Source organism: Mya arenaria, chromosome 17 (assembly GCF_026914265.1).
Source record: "Mya arenaria isolate MELC-2E11 chromosome 17, ASM2691426v1".
NCBI lineage: Eukaryota > Metazoa > Mollusca > Bivalvia > Myida > Myidae > Mya > Mya arenaria.
The window spans coordinates 21,656,352-21,680,645 of NC_069138.1; the positions used below are offsets into that span (position 1 = coordinate 21,656,352).

Here is a 24,294-nt window from a genome sequence, read left to right on the forward strand (position 1 = left end):
TCTTAATGCTAAATGCTTGTATATTAGAGCTCTAAATAAATATAATAAATATAATAGTTCTAAAAATTATAATAATAGGCAAGAATTTTGCGATACTAAAACTTACTATAATCGCCTTATTAAAAAGAAGAAAAGGCGATGTGAAATAGATAAAATAAAAGAAATTGAGAAGCTGAAACATTGTAAACCTAAGGATTATTGGAGGCATTTTAGTAAGAAGAAAGTTACTCATAGTGACATAAGCACTGATGATTTTTTTTCGATATTTTTCGTTGTTAAATGAAACATGACCAATGGATGGAAGGTGTTCTAGTTCCTTTATTTAAGAAAAACGATCCTCTTGATGTTAACAATTATAGAGGTATAACGCTTGTTAGATGTTTTTCTAAAATCTTTACAGGAATTATAAATAAATGCATTACAGAGTGGGCTGAAAATCACGACGTCATAAGCGATGCCCAATTTGGTTTTAGGAGAGGTCGCTCAACTGTAAATGCTATCTTTGTATCGAATGCTGCCGTAAGTAAATATTTGAATGAAAATAAGCGTTTAGCATGTGCATTTATAGATTTTAAGAAGGCATTTGACAGTATTTATAGAAATGGTCTATGGTTGAAATTATATAACCTAGGTGTACGTGGCAAAAATTCATACGAGATATGTATTCCAAGATAAAAGCACGTGTAAGAAACTGTCGCACATTTTCTGACTTCTTTGAATGTTCCATAGGCTTAAAGCAAGGAGAAATTATGTCCCCGATATTATTTTCTCTATTTTTAGAAGATCTAGAGTTGTTTTTAATGGATAGTGTTAATTCTGGTATAACTTTAGGAGAGATATCTTTTATACTTATGTTATTTGGAGATGATATCGTAAAAATGGGACATTCCCCAGAAGACTAGAAAAATAGCTTAAATTTGTTAGATTCATATTGTAAAAAATGGGGATTAGAAGTAAACCCTGATAAAAGTAAGATTGTTGTGTTTAGAAAATGCGGCCCTATCAAAAATACTGAAAAGTGGTCATACAATGGTTATAACTTAGAAGCTGTTGACAACTTTAATTACCTTGGGACTGTTTTTAACTATACCGGGAGTTTTATACTGAACCAAACAACACTATCGGGAAAGGCTTAAAGGCTCTTAATGTCCTTCTTTAAAACTTAAAAAACAAGCCTCTAAAATCAAGTACGACATGTCAATTATTTGACGCATTTGTATCACCAGTTTTAAATTATGGGTGTGAAATTTGGGGGGTTGGAAAAAACAAAGAGATTGAAAGGGCCCATCTTAAGTTTTGTAAATTATTATTACATGTAAAACAGTCAACATCAACAATGTCTGTATATGGAGAACTTGGTAGCTTTCCATTGTATATAACAAGGTATACACGAATTATAAAATGTTGGTGTAAAACACTCAATAACAATAATATCATAGTGCGCACAATGTATAATGATCTTGTAGCAGACTCTATGAAAGGAAAGTCCAATTGGGCTAGTCATGAAAAAATATTGCTGGACTCAGCTGGTTTTTCAAATGTTTGGATTAATCCCAGCTGTGTCGATATGAAATTTTTTATTTAGTTTATAGGGAACGACTTATTGATCAGTTTAAACAATCTTGGCACAACGCTATTAGTAACAGCCCCGTTTTGTGTACTTTTTAAAATATCTTTCGAACGTGCTGAGTATCGAATTCCTTTTACTAGATTGCGACTTTCGTCTCATCAGTTACGTATTGAAACTGGGCGTTATGGCAATAATAGAATTCCTCATAATCAACGCTATTGCACCATTTGTAATAGTGGCGATATTGAAGATGAGTTTCACTTTGTTTGTGTTTGTAAGGTATTTACTGATTTACGTAGACTACATTTAAAACGAAAATACTTTGTTAGGCCTAGCATGATGAAATTCATTGAACTTATGCAAAACAGGAACCATACCATTCAACTTAATTTGTGCAAATTTATTTCTAAAGGATTCGAACGACGTCATAACATTGTAAATATTGTTTCGTAACCACTATCACCTTACGTTCAGAATTTAACTCTACTTGATTTATATATATACTTATAATATTTCTTCCTAAAATTTGATTGTTTACAAAGTACATGATTGTTATATGATATGCCACCCTTCGTGACAAATAGAATTTAAATATTTTGCTTAACGCTTGTTTGTCCATCCTCTATGTCAATTTAAACACTATTTAGTACATATCTAATGTGCAAAATACTGATTATTAATAGTGATCATATTATATCTGTCGTGTCTCACATTCAAACCTGTTATGTTATCATTGTATATATCTATAATTGAATTATATTTTGATCATGTAATAAGGAATACGATTGTGTTCAAATTACTTAATAAATGTGTTGAATCTTGAATCTTTAAAATCTTTCCTATGTTTTGAACTGATATTGACGTATTAAAATGCAATTACTTTGACTGCAAGCGTATTAAAAAAGTAAACAGTTTTGAGAATTATTTCGGGAACGATTTATGCATAGATACCGAGTGACGTTTGAAAAACAGTTGCCCCCTTTATTTTTAAAGAAACTTAATAATTTTAAGGTTATGTTTAGTGTTTAAATAAACGAAGTAACAGGATAAATAGAATACTAGGTTAGTGCCGTGGATGGAGAAAGTTTATCTGGCTCGGCTGCGGGATTTATCATGCGGAATTTCGCCTTCGGCTCACCCGATTATAAGTATCTTCCATGGCCGAGAGTGTAAGATAGGTTCTTTCCGACCCGAACGTAGGTTGTTTTGCGGAAACTAGGTTTACCTAGTTTCCGCAAAACACCCTGCACGAAAGTGGGGATGAACATATCTTACACGAGCGGCTATGGTAGATGCTTTTTCTCCCATCTCAGTTAAACAAAATTAAGTCAAAATGTATTTTTTGCTGGAAATCTTAGTGCTTAGTGAAAATAATTGCGTACGGATATGCTATAATTCGTGGTTGTCATGGATATGCGCGCAGTGATTCAGATTATGATAATAGTCAAATCGGTCTTTAAATAGTTCTAAGGAGAGTGAAGCATTATTTCTTTAAAGGTTCGTGAAAACTGTTTTATGGTGACATTTGACGCGAGAAATATTAAATAAGTGTTCTAAATATTGCCACAAGACAAGTTTTCCAAGATGCTACAGACGACAGTCTTCAACAAGGGTGGTAATTACAATGTGGTGACCATTAAAAAGGAGTTCCATACGGGCATTTTATCTTCCGCCCGTGGGCAAGATAAGAATTTCTAGCATGGTTAAATTATTTGATCTACTTATCTGAGGTGGGAGAAAAAAAATAACTTGTTCCCGTACTGTTAAACTTTCTGTGTTGTTCGCTGTAATTAAACATCGTCAGTTGAATGCCTGTATCTTAAAGTACGCAAGCATTATTGTTCACCGGAAATAAATTTCGCCGATTCTGCGCTGACAAAACATACGTGTGTTGTTCATATTGAGATTGGATTGTCCAGCCAGCTATCTGTGACGTACTTGATGCAGAATGTGTTTCAAGTAACCGGATTACAAATGGGAAACAATAAATGAAATATTGACACAAACCTAATACTTTTCTCAGGAAAAAATAACTTGTGTCTGTCATTGAATTGGCCAAGCGAAATAAATCACCAATTTTAGCTTAAGCTTAGCACAAAGTGCGATTTCTGAACGCCTCGTCAAATGTCACCGCACCCAAACAGACATATAAACAGTAAAACTAAGCATTTATTTTTAAGTATTGTTTTTGCTGGTAGGACATAGATAAGTACAGCTTCAACATATTTACATTTTGGTAGGCCACATACTTATATAAACGTAGCACTGGCGCTTTGCATGATCGCTATTGCTAAATGAGGAGAAATATATTACTTGGGTACCGGTGGTCAAACCACTACGCGCTTATGAGAACTAAATTGCCATTTTACGACGAAATGTACTCTTCGAGATTAGCAAATTCATTCCGACAGGGAAAATAACAGTTCAATGTCAATTCCTGTAATTGGAAGATGCTAAATAAATCAAGATAATGCTTCGACACTGTAAACCCTTTAATGCAGGAGGCTCAATGAGGCACCTGGTGATTCATATCTTCTGGCATGTCCATGATTGTTTCTTGAATTACATTTCAACGTTGGTTGATCTGATAGACTCTCCGACCATTTTAAAATGTGTGTTTCGTATTTATCAGTCATTGTGACGTTCCCAAGACATACCACGGTGTGTGTTTCACTACAAGAAAAATAATGTTTTCTTGTTTATATTTAAAACAATCAAAATACCTTTTATTACGGCCTATAACTATATTAATTATGACAACAGGATGTACATTTACAACAAGGGACCATTTAACCATCTATTATATCAGTATTATTCTCTGACTGGACAAGTGAAACGTATTTAATCAATGCAAAAACTCAAGTATTATTACATAAATATATATTCCAACACATGTGCTAGTAAGGTTAATCATCCTTTACTTGTTTTTTGCTGTGGTCGTTGGAATGTTGATCGGAACAGAGCTACATATGAAAAAAACAACATTTATCAACATATAGACTTGTTCTTATGGCTGTTCTTTGTTTACGATGACAGTTTTTGCTAGACATAACATCCTTACCAGAGGATTTGTTTTGTTTTAAGGACAGAAATACTATATTAACATTGCAATGTTGTACATGATTGCCTTTATGCGGTGAGAAAGTATATACAAGTCTTTTAAATGTTGTACATAATTGCCTTTATGCGGTGAGAAAGTATATACAAGTCTTTTAAATGTTGTACATAATTGCCTTTATGCGGTGAGAACGTATATACAAGTCTTTTAAATGTTGTACATAATTGCCTTTATGCGGTGAGAAAGTATATACAAGTCCTTTAAATGTTGTACATAATTGCCTTTATGCGGTGAGAAAGTATATACAAGTCTTTTAAATGTTGTACATAATTGCCTTTATGCGGTGAGAAAGTATATACAAGACTTTTTAATGTTGTACATAATTGCCTTTATGCGGTGAGAAAGTATATACAAGTCTTTTAAATGTTGTACATAATTGTCTTTATGCGGTGAGAAACTATATACATGTCTTTCAAATGTTGTACATAATTGCCTTTATGCGGTGAGAAAGTATATACAAGTCTTTTTAATGTTGTTCAGCAAGCTAAGGACCTGGAAGCATGGGTCTGATTCTTAATATAGATAGACACCTCTGTCAATTCAATGCAAATAAAAATCAATGGACACATGTAGAAAGCCACACAGCATTGTATTGAATATAAGCAGGCGGAAATTTATATGATGCGCAATTATAATTCGTTAATACAAAAGTACATACACAAAACAAATTATTGCTTTATACGATCAATGTGATATAAGGCCATGTGTTAAGAACTTTATTAATGAGAACCTACGTTGTTAACGTCATTGTTGTTAACTTAAAAGACGTTATTGCTCTGCAATGTAGATGAATACCCCTGTAATCTGCAGTTTTCTAAGAAGATTTGAAACAACTGTTTCAAATGTACTTGTTTTATTCAAAGACATAAGCACACTATAAACAGTAACACCTTTTTAAATAATTAACGATGCCGTTTACACCGTTGTTGACGCTGACAAAGATCTAAACAACCGACCCATTGTGTCAACAATATTAGAGAAGCATGCAATTTGTTGTACTTTGGTGTTGAGAAAAGGATGAGACCAATTGGATCGAATATACATCGGAATTCTTTCTGGTCAATATTCTTCGCAAGAAGAAGATGTCTATGTCCGGCAACCACAATCACATAGAATTTCCGTTTCAATTAGTGCAATCCTCTGTTAACATATGCTGTTCCAGGATCTTAGGGGTTGTAATATTAGATTTAACGTTATATATTAGGTTAAGCACACTATGCATCGTTTGTTACTTTTAGCTTCAGGAGTAATATCTTTTGTCAGATTTATATTATAATCTCCAACGGCTGACACTTATTTTAGGGAAAGGTTTTTGTTATTTGTTCTTCTACATCGAAATGACTTTTTTTGTTATACGGGTGCAGAACGCTCTACACTTATATTCATATATTTGTCCTTAAATTTTAAATACGGGACTGTCTATTTGTAAAGTCAACGAGTACTTGCCTCTGGTTCTAAACAAGGACCTGTTCGTTTAAGGAGAGAATGGATTCATCTGACCATAAAAGTCCACGATCTTATCGTTTAGTGAGCCAAAATGTTACAGTCGATATATTTTCGGCGAATAATAATGCTTTTGCAATTCCAAACTGTGAAACAAGAATGGCAGCGTGACACGGATTGAATTCTTAAATATAACATTTTTGACATTCTTTTTATACGCATACGTATATCAAATTGCATGTGACACTCAATGCCCGTTTCTGTTTGTTGAGGTATAATACGATTTCAAAGATATATTTGAACGCTGGCGTGGTTATACTACCCTTAAAGTCAAGATTAATTTAGATTAAACCGTAATTGCTTGAACAGCGTTTAATAAAGCTTTCGCAGGACATTGCATGTGACACTCAATGCCGGTTTCTGTTTGTTGAGGTATAATACGATTTCAAAGATATATTTGAACGCTGGCGTGGTTATACTACCATTAAAGTCAAGATTAATTTAGATTAAACCGTAATTGCTTGAACAGCGTTTAATAAAGCTTTCGCAGGACATTGCATGTGACACTCAATGCCCGTTTCTGTTTGTTGAGGTATAATACGATTTCAAAGATATATTTGAACGCTGGCGTGGTTATACTACCATTAAAGTCAAGATTAATTTAGATTAAACCGTAATTGCTTGAACAGCGTTTAATAAAGCTTTCGCAGGACATTGCATGTGACACTCAATGCCCGTTTCTGTTTGTTGAGGTATAATACGATTTCAAAGATATATTTGAACGCTGGCGTGGTTATGCTACCATTAAAGTCAAGATTAATTTAGATTAAACCGTAATTGCTTGAACAGCGTTTAATAAAGCTTTCGCAGGACATTGAATTAAAACTGAAGTCATATTACTTGTATACCTTCATGTTATGCTGACCTTGGACAGAAATATTTAAAACAATATTTTTACAAGCATCCGTCTGTGTGCATTTGTTCTACAATTATTCATATCAAAAGAAAAAAATGAAATATTTAACTTTTCTTTACATGTTAATTAAACTTTGATTATAAGAAATACCTTATAACATTTTGTTTATTCCAAAAACAATTTTGCATTATGTGCTGTAATACAGCATTTGTATATGTTAAAGCATTGTACATTCACGTTGACCAAAATTTACGAAAAATCATGTAGTGAAGTCAATGTACGTTGCAGAAGTCTAAATAGTCAGTATGTTATGTTATGTTATGTTATGTTATGTTATGTTATGTTATGTTATGTTTATATTGGTTGTGTTGCCTGAATGACGCATTGTTATCTCTATTTTATATAGTTTCTATAAAATAATATTTTCGAACGAAATCTCCAAGGAAATCAAATTTAGTGAAGCCATGAATGCGTTTTAAAGTGTAGTTTTCTTTTCCTAATTCCATGTTAAAATGCCATTGTCTTCTGCAATGTCACCTGAAATTCAAGATTTAGTGGTGATAAAACCCCACAATGCGCCAAGAATATTATCAGCCTGTGTATATACCTGCTAGCGCGCAACTGAAATTGGAAAATGACGACAACATATCGTCATCCTAGTACAAGAACCCTATCACTGAATATACATATAGAAACTGTAACTCATTTCTCGCGTTAAAGCTGCACTCTTTGACTTGGAACAAGCCAATTTTGGCGCAAATCCATGGAAACAATTTATGTAAGACTGCTGACAAAAAACAGATCGTAGATATTAAATGTGAAGCTGCACTCTCACAGATTGAACGTTTTGACAACTTTTTTTTATTTTTTTGTCTTTGAAAGAGCATTTTTTTGCGTAAATATCTGCAAGCCAATGATATAAGATTGTTGACAGAAAATCAGATCGTAGATTTTCATCTGCGATCTAATCGTTTGTCAGCAATCTTTTATCATTGGTTTGCAGAAATTCACGCAGGACATTACTCGTTACAAGACAAACAATAAAAACGTAGATACTATACGATCATAGCTTTCGTAACAATCCAGCTAACAGATCGTAGATATTAAATGTAAAGCTGCACTCTCACAGATTGAACGTTTTGACAACTTTTTTTTATTTTTTTGTCTTTGAAAGAGCATTTTTTGCGTAAATATCTGCAAGCCAATGATATAAGATTGTTGACAGAAAATCAGATCGTAGATTTTCATCTGCGATCTAATCATTTGTCAGCAATCTTTTATCATTGGTTTGCAGAAATTCACGCAGGACATTACTCGTTACAAGACAAACAATAAAAACGTAGATACTATACGATCATAGCTTTCGTCACAATCCAGCTAACAGACATGAATAATAACTCAAATGAAAGTACAAGAATAAAAATGGCCCTCTAAGCTGAGCAAAGATGGGAAGTCGAAACTATACGCATGTCTGTAATACACCTAACATTAACGAAAAACTCATTTTGATTCATAATATCTTTGTATTTTTGTATTAAGTTAATCCTCTAGAGTTAATGGAGAAATCCCGTAATCAAACAAAAAATGTTTCAACTGCTGGCCAAGTCATACGATAGAGCACTCGACTGGAGGCATTGAACTTTGACAATATACCCTCATCCTGATTATTGAGTAATCAAAGTTCACTGAGTGCGCAATGATTGGAACTACTTGTAGTTATGGCGGCGTTCCCAGTCCTTTTCGGATAGTATTATCAGACAAACTTCATTGATTTTTACATTAACAATGATACTGACCCTAGTCTTAGGCATCTTAAAGTGCATTACATTCTGAGCTGAATTCGAAACGAATAACATGTGATTCAGTTTCTGGTGTTGTTGTTTTTCTCAAAGGTACTAAACATTAATTATGCTCACCGCGCACTTTCAAAAATTAAAACGAAATCGCGATTTTATTCACTTGGCAGAGAATACTCCATAGGGTGCAGCAAAGAGGAATTTCAGGAATGAAAACTTTAATGATAGAAATTCATAATGCCCAGATGAAGCATATCCATTACCAGGTTTTAATTGGTTCCCTCGATGCAGTGTAACGTTCATGAAAGTTTTAGCGCCTGACTTAGTTAATTTACCCAGTTTATAGCGCACTTCTTCCAAGTAACGTTTTTTATTGCCAAAAGCATTCTTCCCATGGTCGATTTTGTCCTTTAAAGTAAATAAATACATTCTTCAATTTACAGTCTATCTTTCCGAAAACCTTTTACAAGCGACTACTTTGTACGGCCGCTCTAAATCCCTCGAGCTTTTATAAACGGTTATTTAACTTAACTACACGACTACCTTTCAAACGCGACTACGATCTATTTATTATTCAATTCTTTATCATCATTTTTAATCGAATATTGTACAGCCTATAAAAGACTTCGTAAGCTTCGACTGTCCACCGAAAATAAACCTTAAAACATTATTCCCTTACTGTTTAATGTTCTTATCTGAGTTGTTCGCTGTAATCAAACATCGACAGTTGAATGTCAGTATCTAAAATTACGCAAGCATTGTTGTTCACCGGAAATAAATGTCGACGGTTCTGTGCAGTACAAAACATATGTGTGTGATACATATAAAGATTGGATTGTCCAGCCAGCTATATGTGATTTAAGCAGAATGTGTTCTGTAACCAGATTACAAATGAAAAACAATTAATGGCATATTGACAAATACCCAATACTTCTCTCAGGAAAAATAACTTGTGGCTGTTATTGGATTGGCCATGCGAAATAAATCACCAATTTTACCTTAAAGCTTGGCACAAAGTGCGATTTACTAAACGCCTCTTCAAATGTCAGCGCCCCTAGCAATTGGACAGGTATATAAACAGTTAAGCAAAATATTTCAGTTGAATTTTGGACCATGTGTTGTTGCTTGTAAGATTTATCAGACATCTTCAAAATATTAACTTCATGAGAAAAAGCTAAAAAAGTGTGCCATATTTGACATATACGTAGAACTGGGGTTTTGCATTCTCTCTATTGCTGAATGCGGAGAAATATAATACTTCGGTACCGGCGGTCAAACCACTACACGCTTTCCATGAAAACTTAAGTGTAATTTAACGACGACATGTACTCTTTTTAATTAGCAAATTTAATCTGACCGATTACCGACCAAGGTCCATTCCTGTAATTGGAAGATGCTAATCAGTTAATATGATGCGTCGCGACACCTTAACCCTTTAATGCAGGAGGCACAACGATGCACCTGGTGATTCATTTCATGGCTCCATGATTGTTTCCTGAATTCCACACAAAGTTGTCTGTTCTGCTAGATAGGACTATTTTTTAAAATGTTTCTTTCATATTTATCAATCTTTGTGACGGTCCCGACACATACCAGTGTATGTGTTTCACAACAGGACATACACTATTAAATGTGTTTTAGTCAACTGTTATTATTATCATTGGCCGTTATGTATTCCGCGTCATAGGCGAGTGGTTGTGGAATAGGTATACACTAATCACTGGACGTGAATTTACAACAAAGGCTCATCTAACTATCGTATATAGCACTATTACTATCCGAGTGAATAAATGTTACGTGTTTAATCAATGCAAAAGCTTCATACATTACTATAACATAAGCATAAATTCCAACATAAAATTGTTTGTTTTAGTAACTGTATAATAAATGGATCGAATATACATTAGATTTCTTTCTAATAAATATTTATTTATCCGGCAATCACATAGAATTTCCGTTTCAATCAGAGCATTCTTTTGCTAGCATATGTTGTTCTAGGACTTTAGGGGTTGTGATATTAGATTAAACTTTATCTGTTAGATTACGTGCATTGTGCATCTTCTGTGGTTTTTAGGGATGATTTATTTTGTCAAGCCAATATTTTGAAAAAACACCAAACGGCGGACACTCTTATTTGCTATATTTTTCATGTTTGTATATACTCGAATGAAAAACCAATTGCAGGTGATTCTTAAGACCCTTTTTTATTTGTTGATGTTAATATAAATCAAATTTACATGATAAACATGAACGTTGGCAGGGGTTTAGTATCATTTAAAAACAAGATTTACATCGATAAATCGTCACTGTTTGAACAGTGATTAATAAGGCAATTGCTGGACTTATTGATGAACACTCATTGTCTAGAAGACTATAAATGTTTGATTAATGAGGTGGTCTATATACAACTCCACACAGAATATGTTTGGATTTCGGCAATAGGACTTCCAGCCAAGTTGCTTCAATATCTTCTTGCTGTAAATTGATGCGACTGTTAAAAGAAAAATCTTTGCGTATATAAACGAGTACTCCAACGCCTTGTCGTGTTGGACTAAGTAATTATCGAGTGAGATTTCTGCACCCAGAACCGCGTCGTCCAGCCATGTTTCTGTGATACAAATATTTGCTGCTTTTGTTTGTAGTGAAATAATCCGAATTTCATCCAATTTTAGAAGGAGGCTTCGCACATAAACATGACTAAAATGAAGGCCATATTTGGTATTAATGCCTTCTAATTGTCAAAGGTATTACTGCCATAAAAAGTTCCTAGGCATGGGTGCATATCGCCACATAATAGTAAGCATATTGATAAGAAGCTATTATGTCTCTTTATAAAATAACACGACTGAGTGATTTTCGTCGTGTGAGTGACATACAAACTGGTTAAAAATCGATAAAAAGTAAGCTGACCATATGAAACTGTAGTGTTTGAACAGTGTCCGAAATCCAATTGACGTCCGAATCAATTGTGTTCTGTTCTGTTCTGTTGATATAAGTTGAGTTGCCTGAATTGCATTGTGCTGTTGGTTTCTCATATATATATATCTTATATTTTCGAACGAAATCTCCCAGGAAATCAAATTCAGTGAAGCCCTTAATGAGTTTTAAAGTGTAGTTTTCTTTTCTAATTCCGTGTTGAAATGCCATATTCTTCACCATTGTCACATGAAATTTAAGATTAAATTGCGATAAAATCCCACAATGCGCGAAGAATATTATCAGCCTACGAACATGCTTGCTAGTGCGCATCTGAAACTGCCATGACGACAGCATATAATCACCCTGTTGCAAGAACTCCAAACCTGAATAAGGAAAAAGAAACTGTTTCTGAGTTATTGTATTTAGGAGATGATAATTATGTTTGTCTATAGGACTTAATTAAAAACATCTGAGGGCGTTTTTGTTGACTGGTTTCAAGGGTTTCGATGGTTTGGAAACCTATATACAACGTTTTGCTTGAAGTAAAAAATGCATGGTTTTGTGTACAAATTCATCAACATGATGGAGCTTCTGCATCTATAGCCATTACTTCTGAATTTCTTCAAACAATGTACCTGTTTTACCTTAATGATGTTTCAACACACTTGTTTAGATCACTGTCCACCATGTTTATGTTTTATTTTAAGCGAGCTATTTTTCGGTTGAAACAAACCGACGAAACCGCATCCTGGGGTTGTTTCGATAGTTTCAAGAATATGAAAGAAATAATAGATTATCGGCTTAAGTGAAAATGTTCATTGAATCGAGTTTAAGTTTTCAAGAATGATATTAAATGTGATTGTCCAATGTGTAAAACTTCACCAATAAACGGACGAAATGATACAAGATCGCAAATATGCATTGACAATTGTTCAATATAATAAGTATCCATACTACTAATGAATTAAGCTATTGATTTGTTCTTTGTGGCAAAAAAAAAAACTTCTCATAGTGTCACTGCTATAGGCATTGAAAAGTCCGCCCTGATCCTTGATCTTTGTTCCTCTTTAATAGGGTTATTGATAAACGGAGCCCCACGCCATTTTCCTTTGAAGACAGCATCGGGTGTATGCTGGTGCATTAGTAGAAGAAGTTCGTAACATGAATGAATTCATTTATGATTTGTAGCGTTTTAACGTTTGATTCGTATAATCAAGTTTGATTCCAAGTGAAGTGTATTGTTGCATAAATAGTTATGGTTCCTTAAGTTAAACTGCAATTTTAAAAGAAACTACACGATCTACTTTCTACATAGGTAAATGAAAAGAATTCTTACTAAAGTTTGTTAACCGTCCATATCCATCCGATACACAGCAGGGAGTCATCATGCCAAACATTCCTTAAACTAGGCCTTTAAGAGTTTAGCAAATTTTACGAAAGAAGATTTTATCAGAATTCCAATCAAAATACATTTTCCGGAAAATTTCTTTATTCAAAATAAATTTGTGTTGTTCTTTTTTTTTTGTCAAAATTATCAGTACTACCCAATCAACATTGTCTCGTGGTTTTGTGGTGATTGCAGCTATTTTAAAGAAGTTGTTCAAATTTTGGTAACTAGTGAATGAATTGAATCCACTTTTTTCAGTATTTTATATCTTTCTTATTTGCAAATATATCATCAAGACACCAAAATACATTGTATATCAGGTAGTGTGTGACATTTTGACACAAAAAACATAGCTATTTAGTTGGCAAACACTACCGAAAAATATTCAAATGCCTTTTTTTCCAGAATCTGATAGAAAAATCGTTAAATATGTTAAACTCCCTAATACCCCAAACCACGTTGCACCGTATGTGTTACTCACGAAAAGGATTGCTCCTTAAAACTTATTAAACATTTTTGAAATTGCAGTTTTGTACTCGGTCTGCATGGTGAAAGAATCCATTATCCGGTACATTTGTCTTGAAATGGAAAACGCATTACATGCATAAGGACGTATAAATATTTTATCAGAACTGTTAAATAATGATTTTTCGTCCATTTATAATATCAAATTATAATAAAAAATTGTTTGCATGTTCTTGAACTCCTGGCGTGCATTACAATAACATTCAGTCTTGTTTCAGAGTTAAATTAGCGTTGAGTACAAAGGATAATAAAAGAGGAGAATTTTTCAATGGATTTCAAGTATTTTCTTTTTTTTTTTTTTAGTTTTTCAGAATTAAAATATAAATAATTGAATGTTGTCTTCAATATTTTTTTAACTACAATCAGTAAAAAAATGAATTAACGGGAGCTGAAAATTGAAAATGAGTTTCTGTGTCTGTAAAGCAAACAATGTTCATTCGAAAGCATGGACAGAATCGTACGTATGACTCCGGTGTTCAGAAAGTAGATATTTAAATTAAAATTGAAACATGTGATATAAATCCACTTTTTAAACAAATAATTAATTAAAAGGGATTGTGTGTCATGCATGAAATCTGAACCTAAGTATAAAACTACATTTATTAAACGTTATAATAGTATAATTATATCATTACATGTAATTTTAACCCGTCTCTAATTCCAGGCATTTTGCTATCAAATTTACACAATACGCTTACATGACTAAATATCATAAGGCAAGGAATTTACATACAGTTTTTATTTACTTGTTTTCCGATCCTTACTTTTTGTAATATTGTTAATGTTTATTGTATGTTAATTTTGAAAAGAAATAAACTAAAACATTAAAGCCCGAAAACGTTGTTCAAACAAATGTAAAACGCTGACAACATTTATTTAAAAACACATTCATTGTTAGCTACTCTCACTTTCCATTTCTTATAATTTCAGGTGCTTTAAAATTTCATCATATCTCATTTCAGATGCTATTTATTTTCATCACATATATTTTCCTGTATTAAAACCTTTCCTCAAACATATTCTCAGTAAATTTTTATGAAACACGTTTATGTGATTTGTTTGCAGGTATTTAAAAAAATGTAATAGCTTGATTTCGAAAGGATTATTTTTAATAATTTATAAATTCAAGAAAACTGGTGTTCTATTCAGATTACTTGTTGAGCTGATTCTTTAAGATAAGAAAAATTGATGTCATGTTTAAAACGCTTAAAACTCTTTTCAAAAATTGATATATTTGCTAGTTGATTCATGTGATTGAAATTGCTGACAATAACAAAATAATCAACAGGTTTGGTTTTAAACGTTTTAATTTATCGAAATGTTTTGCTCAATATATGTTGAAACTTCGCAGACAGCGTTGTTTTCAAACTAAACATGGTGTTTGATGTCCAATTATAAACACAAACCTTAAAGAACTGTTGCATGTTATCTTCAAATGCCCATTAACATCTATTTTCAGGTGCTATAACTGTTCACAATGATGTACGATTTCCAGACCATCGCTCAATACACCTGCTTGTCATGTGCATTAGCTTCTCTATGTATATTATGCCAAGTGTCTTATACAGGTATGAACAAATTTGCATAATTGTATTGCTCTTCATATGCATTTTAATTTTTATTTATGCGTGTACAATAGGAAGATATGTTCCTTATAATAATTCGGGTTTGACAGGCGACAAACAAGTGTCTTACTCAAGCTTTCTATAAATGTTTCCCACCTCTTACATGTGTTTTACACTGGTTGTTCATTGTTCTCTGCTATGGTGACTCCTATCATATGTGATCAATGGCTAAGTATAGACGTTTTCTTTGGCTAACAAAACACAGGGAATTTTGCATCCTGCTTTAAAACCAGGGCAATCAAACATGGCCTGGGGATTAACATGCCAGGCATTCAACAAACACTAATTTTAATAGTCGTATTTGGAAGCGCATGCCTTAAATATATCCTCATGTCAGTTAATACGATTTGAGCCTCTATCCCCAATTAACATCGGGGAACAGTTTTTAGAGTGTTTGAAGTATAGTTGTTCTATATGCGAAACAATAAAAAAGGATTGACATATTAGTCAAGTATAGCGAACCAATCTATAAGCAGTCCCAAAAGATGTCCCTACAGTACAATTCGAATCGGATCTTAATATAAAGTATATAATATATAAATATGGATAAAATAATCATTTTACCGCTTATTTTCTTTACAGTCTCAGAATACTCGCCATACGAGACTTACAGTAGCTCAGATATCAGAAACCTGTTTAGTCCCCAATCTGGGTATGATGACGTCAACAAATATGACGTCAACAAAGAAGACGAGTATCTTCCCGTCGATAAAAGGTAACAAGAGGCTATAAACGAACTAATCATTAGTTTTATCCCGTTTTCTTACAATAGGTTGCATTCGTGCTTCATAATCATCTCATACCATAGCATACATCTACATTTACCTTGAATGAGCTATATAATTTAAGGTCATATATGTCTCAATGCATAAGTGTTTTCTGTTTTAAGTATCAAACTTCGATGTATATGTAAATGTATATTTTCATGTTTTTGGTGACTTTGAACATGCAAACGGCACTAAATGTAGACGATCGATAACCATAACTAAACTTTAACTAACATATAATATACAGTCTCACTTTTTAAACTGTTCATTTGCACTCGTAGGTATAACATTGCCAACCCCTAACCACGTTCATGGCTGTATTCTAGTTTTAAGAAACATTCCTTACTCTCATGATCGAACGCGAAATAAATTACTACACTGTCGAAGAAATAAATAGAAAGTAATTTCTTTGGTCTGCTTCAAGCATTCAAGGGAAATCAATTATGACAAGACAACATAGTATTGTTGCACGAATATGTCATTTTAAGTTTTATGTGTGTACTCCCGTGATCTTTGAAGGTCAGTTATATTCTGAAAGTCATGCCATACCAAACGTACTGTACATATGTTATAGTATAGATATCAGACAACCTGTTTATAACTTAACTTTTATCGTTCGAACATTTGAATGAATACCTTAATTTTGGGTGAAAAGTCACGTTTCAAACGCGATTCAGTGGCGTTCAAGTTGATAAAGATTAGGTCTAACGGAATAAAGAAACAAAAAAAAATGTTATTAAGTGTTTTATGTTATATAAGAGAAATATGAATCCAAACAATATATCAGATGGAGTTCATCACCTCTTAAAACGGAGTTTCAGTTGCATTACATAATGGCTGCACTTGTAATGGCGTGCATACTACAGTAAGTCATGTAGTAACTCGAGATCCTCATAAATGGCTAGTCACCTTTAATTGTGGAAAAACTAATTCAATTTTGTTCTCCAGAAAACGACTACCGCGTATTTATCAAGATTTGTCTATGTATGGTCAACAAATCTCAGAAATCGATTCGCATAAACATCTTGGTTTAGTTCTTTATAGTGACTTACATGGCATGAACACTTTGAGTACATCAGAAGTAAAGCCCTTATAGAATATGCATCATGCGAAAGCTCAAGTTTCGTCTGGACAGAAAATGTCTGGAAACTATTTATTTTATCCGTTCGATTCTTGAGTATGCTGATATTGTCTGTGATAATTGTACTTACTACGTAAAAACGAACTGCATAAGATTTAAAATGAAGCCAGTAGAATGGTCTGTGGGGCGACTAAGTTAATTTCGAGTAATGTTCTCCGCGTGGAGCTATGTCGGCCTATTCTGTCAGAAAGTAGCATTAATCACAAATTATGTCTCTTTTACAAAATGAAAAACGGCCTTGCCCAAGAATATCTGTCATCCCTAGCAACTTAAAATGTCTGTTCACAAAATTATCCACTATGTAATACATCTAACATAAGAACGGTTATGTCACGCACTGATTCTTACTTTTCCTCTGTCTTACCTTCAACTGTACGAGCTTGAAATGAACTTCCACAGAATGTACCGGATTGCCGTTCAATTGCGTCCTTTAAGTATGCACTTCGTAGTCAATTGCCAGTCTGCCCGCATTACTATTATTACGGTAACCGCCTATTGCAAGTACTTCACACTCGACTACGTACTAGCTGTAGTGGTCTTAACTTTCAGCTTTATTGTAAAAATATGATTTTATTGTAAAAATATGATTAACACATCTCTTTGCGAGTGTGGTGGAGTTGAAAGTAGTTCTCACTTACTACATACTGAATACCGTTCTGAATGACCCTCATACATATTACAGTGGCCAATAAAATAACTCGATATCCTCTTTTACGAGCTTCAGTTTAACTACATACTGAATGATCCTCCTACACACTAAAGTGGTCAGTTAAGCAACTCGATATCCTCTATAATGAGCTTCCGTCCAATTACATATTGCATGGTCCTCCTACATACTACAGTGGTCAGTTAAGCAACTCGATATCCTCTATAACTAGCTTCCGTCCAATTACATAATGCATGGTCCTCCTACATACTACAGTGGTCAGTTAAGCAACTCGATATCCTCTATAATGAGCTTCCGTCCAATTACATATTGCATGGTCCTCCTACATACTACAGTGGTCAGTTAAGCAACTCGATATCCTCTATAACTAGCTTCCGTCCAATTGCATATTGCATGGTCCTCCTACATACTACAGTGGTCAGTTAAGCAACTCGATATCCTCTATAACTAGCTTCCGTCCAATTGCATCCTGCATGGTCCTCCTACATACTACAGTGGTCAGTTAAGCAACTCGATATCCTCTATAACTAGCTTCCGTCCAATTGCATACTGCATGGTCCTCCTACATACTACAGTGGTCAGTTAAGCAACTCGATATCCTCTATAACTAGCTTCCGTCCAATTACATAATGCATGGTCCTCCTACATACTACAGTGGTCAGTTAAGCAACTCGATATCCTCTATAATGAGCTTCCGTCCAATTGCATACTGCATGGTCCTCCTACATACTACAGTGGTCAGTTAAGCAACTCGATATCCTCTATAACTAGCTTCCGTCCAATTGCATACTGCATGGTCCTCCTACATACTACAGTGGTCAGTTAAGCAACTCGATATCCTCTATAACTAGCTTCCGTCCAATTGCATACTGCATGGTCCTCCTACATACTACAGTGGTCAGTTAAGCAACTCGATATCCTCTATAATGAGCTTCCGTCCAATTGCATACTGCATGGTCCTCCTACATACTACAGTGGTCAGTTAAGCCACTCGATATCCTCTATAACTAGCGTCAGTTTAACTACATACTGAATTATCCTCCTACATACTATAGTGGTCAATGAAACACTTGGGAGCATATCTAACTAAACAAGAACCATACAACACATAGTACAAAACTGTACTTACATTGTCAAGATGTCTTATTGGAATTCCGTTTTGAAAGGTTCTTGATTCCATTTCTAAATAATGGTTGGTTTTATTGTTGTTTAATCCAATATGTTTAATAAACAGTTTCTAAAAATCATAAAATATGTATGATTTATGATATTATCTTGAAGCAGTTTTGACGTGGACATGTTCATTGCAGTAATTAGGTATCAACTAGTTTGAATTAACATCTGGTTTAATGTATTACTGTTTGCAATCTTCATCATTAGCTAATGCATAACATTTTTTAAGCGTAACATTTAATAATGATTTCCCTCAAGTAACTTTTCCCGAAGCTCGTGTTTCACGAAAAGCCATTAAACTGTCACGGTTTATTGGTAAATCAGCGAGTAATTCTTAACCTATGAAGAAAACACTACTCAAATGGAAATATAATATCAAATTTACTTTGATTAATAAATCGTATATTCCAACATACGATGGATGTAAAAGAAAACAATCAGAATCATACCAAAACATTTTAAATCAATTAGCACGAATGAATTATATAAAAAAGATATTAACCTGAAGATAAGTCATGTGACCTCATGCATTCTCTAAATTTAGATTCGCATGGGGAAAATCCTAGCGGGATGGTCTCAGAAACAGTTCGACATCATTTGTTAATTTCAAAAATACATTCCAAAGGCATAGCGTTTGCGTAAATAGTAAATTTAATAAAACCGTATTGAATGTCTCAAAAACAGTGTTAATTTTCGACAACCTTTGTCAAATATAACAGAACATGCCACTGACAAAGCGTTTGTTTAAAATCAAATTTAATCGCTGTAATTCGAGGGATGATCTAATATAGCGAAGATTGCCGTAACCCAGCGCGTTAAGTCCATCTAAGAACTTTAACAAACAAGTTCAAGAAAATAAAATTAGAAAAATATAAAATATTTTTTTTTTCAGATACGCCAGCTTGTCCTATTATTATGGCGGAAGACCCAGAAATAAAGGCTCTCCAAGATACTATCATAACAGGTAAATATTGTTTTCCATCATTTACAGGTACTCTTGAACGTTTGACAGGGGCATACAACGAAGATATGTTTCAGATCGTGTATAATGTGAACAAATTACTTGTAACATTTGTTTATCGTCGTCAAATAATTCATATAAGAGTTCTTTAGTTCTTAAGTATTAAAAACTTTTAAAAAAAAACTCCATTTTGCGAAACACATTATTAACGTTTTTCAAATTTGGGTGAGTTATGTTTAAATTGGCTAATTTATCATAAGTAAGTTTCTGTAAGTAACTGCTTGCTATTGTTAATAGCAAACAATAACTCTATTCGAACTCATCTTGAAAAATGTCATGAAATAAGGTGAAAGAGTCTCTTAAATCAATATGCTTATTACTAAGTTCTCGTGAGCAATAATTCCTCGGTGGATTTCGTGAGGAGGCAATGCGGATGTTTTTATTATAGGATCAGATTAGTATTCATTGCGAGACAGTGATAACGTTATAGGATGTTTTTGTTATGTTTCTGTTACACGACTAGAATACAGCGTTCAGTTGACCCTTCATATATACGTATACCACACCAGTGAATATTCATCTGTTTTGTATGCAAAGGTAGCTGATGAGTGAAGCATGTATGTATTGTATGTCTCCATTATGTAAATGAGTCATTTTTAAGACTTAGTTAGACGTTCAAGATATTCATATCTCATTTTAGAACAGTAGTCTCATATCCTTACGTTTCTGCCAAACCTTTAAACGCATCTCAAGTTTAACTTCAGCAAAGCCATAAAAAGCTTGAATTTGAATGCTAACAATACGTCTATGAATAAACGCGTGTTTTATTGTATGTTGAAACTATGTATTTGATTAGAAATTAACAAATTTATATTATAAATATATATGCTACCTTTGTACCTATGTAACCTTTCTGTATACTTGTAGGTTCAGAAGATATACAGATTTTAAAGCTAGTGTTAGTTTGCTTTTCTTTGCATATATGATTTAAAAAAATAAAATACAATATTGAAAACAAAGATTTGGCAGATACCAGTTACCTCCCTTCCCTCTTTTCCCAAACAACATACACCATTACGTAAATCATCAGGCTGACGGGTAAAACCGTACGTTTTCAGATATTATCGTTCTAGATATTACCAAAACTACCATAAGCCCTGGATGAATCTAGACGACAGGGAGTGCTTCCGAGAACAATGCCAGATGGATAATGACTGCTGTCGAAGGTATTTAAACAAAGTCCATTTGCGGAAACGGACAATCCACGTATTTTATGATAGAACAAACCGTGAATACATTTTTCCCACCCCAGATAAGTAGATCCAAATGTTTGGTCATGCTGGAAATCCTTATCATGAACCCGGGCAAAGATGAAGCAGGTTCCGTTGGGAACTTATTTCTTCACTACGCACAAAAGAGATCAAGCGAAAAATATTTCACAACATTTTGTTCAACTGGGTTGGGAAAAAAATGTATCTACAATGGGCGCTCGTGTAACGTAAGTTCATCCCAATCCTCGCGCATGGTAAACCTCGTTTCCGCAATAAAACCTACGCTTGGGTTGGATAAACCTATCTTACACTCTCGGCCATGGAAGAGACTTATGATCTCCATGTATGTAAAGCAAAGAATACAACGATCACAACACGTTTATATTGTATTTCGAATAAGTAATAATGAACGTGTTTTACTGATGTAAAATGCAATCAATGCAGTAAACAAACTTATTCCGAACATGAAAATAGTATATTATCTTAAAATTTTGTTGTTTTCTTTATGGAAGTTACTGCAAGCAATCGTTACAGTGATAGTTTAAAAATGATTAAATGCTTACATCTCCTCTCACTTATCGCAAAATGGGTTTATGAATACAGTCACATAATTTACTTAAAACAATTATGACATTGTTTTATCACGTTTGATCTATTTATATTTTTGCTATCGCAGGTACAGCAAATGTGATCGCTCTGCGCATGTCTGCTATAGCTGCTGGTATGGACACCCTTGCAGGAAGTCACGTGACTGCTGCGAACGCTATCCGCACTGTGATAAAACCCTTGGGAGTTGCACAGCATAGCTAACTAAACAAATGTTTGAATACTACCACAACGCTTGTCTGACAAGGTTTTAGATTTTGAACATTGTTTATATTTTATCTCTATTTTAAAAAAAATATTCGCCATAATGACCATGTTATTATTGAGATTCCTGGACTGCTATGTATGTTATCTGCATTGTATTATAATCACGAGATACGTTCACCATACCTTTGTACTTTGTACTTAGCTTTAATTACAAAGTGGATCGTACATTGATTTATAAGGCTTGAATGTTAATGTATTTCAAAGACATTTATCAAGTTCATGATTTGAATACAATGTTCTTGAGACAACATTTATGGCTGGTTACACTGCTTTTAAGTGCGTTGCGACAGTTATCTTCATCCTGGTTTGAATGCAAACTATTTATGACAATTTGTCCAATTTTTAATACTGCTTATGATGATTTAAACGATATTTTAAATATCCTTTTTGCTTCTCAGATTTAGAATTATACTAATATGCTACCGCTACAGTAAAGATCCTTGTCGTAACCTTTTACTAACCATTTAATTATTAGGTTTTAACTGAAATAGTTCCTATCGCTTTCTGCATTGAAATGATAGTGGTATATATCTTACTGGACAAAGGTGCTAATGTAATGAAACAGTGTTTGACGATATTCTATGGTTTGATTATTGTTTATATTTTGTTGTTATTTTAAAGGCACTCGCCATTATTTACATGTCATTGTTGAAACTTGACTGTTGCGAACGCCATCCGCATTCTGAAACAAGACTTGATACGACTTAATGTAACGCATACAAATTTGAATTATTGTCACGTGAGCTACCAATTAAGGAATTGTAATCTTCTTAAGATTTATCGCTATTTTGAAGACCCTTACTTTCTTTATCTTTTTGCTAAGATACGACTGAGAATATCTTATGAGATTCTGTTTCACCCCCTCCCCCCCCCCCTCCATATCATTCTCCTATTTGAATACAATGTTCGTTGAGATATTGAAATGTGGTAATATCTTTCCTTTATTTTAAAGACCATAACCAAAATTCGCATTAAGTTATTAAACAAATACAATGTTCGACAGATAAAACATTCGATCTTGCACCTAACTGATAGTTACCTGTATCTTCTTTTAAAAGACCCTTTCCGCAATTCATTAGTAAGCCTGTTTAGTGACTGATATTGTCGTTAAATGAATACAAGCAATTCAACAGAGCATTGAAAATGTGTTTTTGCGAAGAATATATACTATTCTTAATATTCTGCGATACTCTACTCATACATGTCTCTTTTTGTGATGTAATTTGTTACTGTTCTGTAAGATTTAAAACGAAATTTTGCTGTAGCCTGTTTTAAGCTTGTAAAAAATATCATTGCTGCTGCAATCAAAATGTGCATAAGAACACATTGTTTGCTTTATAATAGCTATTTTATTATCAAGTGATATCATTTTATCATGGCGAATTAAAACTTGAACTTTTTCTTCAACATTTAAAGCCCTATATTTGGTAAATGTTTAAAGAACTTAAACGGGAACAGTAAATCGTTTACTTGAATTGAATTACAATGATCATAGCCCAATCATTTAGTTTTCACAATATATGTTTTGGCTGGTTCGTGTCTCTGTAATCATTGCGTTGTCATTTTTATTTAGACATCATGACCAACCAAATATAAACAAAAATTGTTTAGGATGCCGGGAATCTTAATTATGGATGCCGGCATAGTCCTTCCTGTATGCATAGTTAATGAAAGTACCGTAAATCGTTTCTTATTTAATGAATTGATTGTACGATTGTTGCTTGTGTTCCATTTGTTTGATTGTGTCCTCTCTTTTTTTAGTTTACATAGCCATTAAACAGGGTTTGTATTTAATTTTTTGGCTACTGAGCTTGTTTCTGTAGCTTTTCATATAACTATTTCTATTATTGTATTGTATTTATGAAAGAGGAATATCAATAAAGATAAAGCATAAAGTATGGTGTTTGATTATTTTCTCCTATAAATGAGGTCTCCAATTAATGGCATTTCTATAAGTTTTTCTCTTCAAAAATGATTACTGCTGAAATGCAGAATACACGAACTATTCACCAAAGTTCGATTCTCTGAAGATTGGAACCGAATACAAATGGGGAAAATACCGACATGTTGACAGGAAGACCCATTAGTTGGTTTGTTCAATGGATTGATATAACAAAAAGGAACACACTTATGAAATGATAA

General features: G+C 33.5%; 1 protein-coding gene across 2 annotated transcripts in view; it reads left to right on the forward strand.

Annotated features, from left to right (window-relative positions):
• LOC128224808 (uncharacterized) overlaps nt 1–24,015 on the forward strand; it is a 57,120-nt gene extending 33,105 nt beyond the window's left edge. Inside the window, exons 3-7 of one of the 2 annotated variants that reach the window (XM_052934872.1) lie at nt 15,134–15,242; nt 15,882–16,014; nt 19,940–20,011; nt 21,127–21,234; nt 21,956–24,015. In XM_052934872.1, the coding sequence (XP_052790832.1) occupies nt 15,152–15,242; nt 15,882–16,014; nt 19,940–20,011; nt 21,127–21,234; nt 21,956–22,085 (534 nt within the window). In that variant the 5' untranslated portion in view covers nt 15,134–15,151 and the 3' untranslated portion in view covers nt 22,086–24,015. The remainder of the gene's footprint in view (nt 1–15,133; nt 15,243–15,881; nt 16,015–19,939; nt 20,012–21,126; nt 21,235–21,955) is intronic. The other variant, XM_052934873.1, reaches the window with a different exon arrangement.
• Nucleotides 24,016–24,294: the final 279 nt, after the last annotated feature.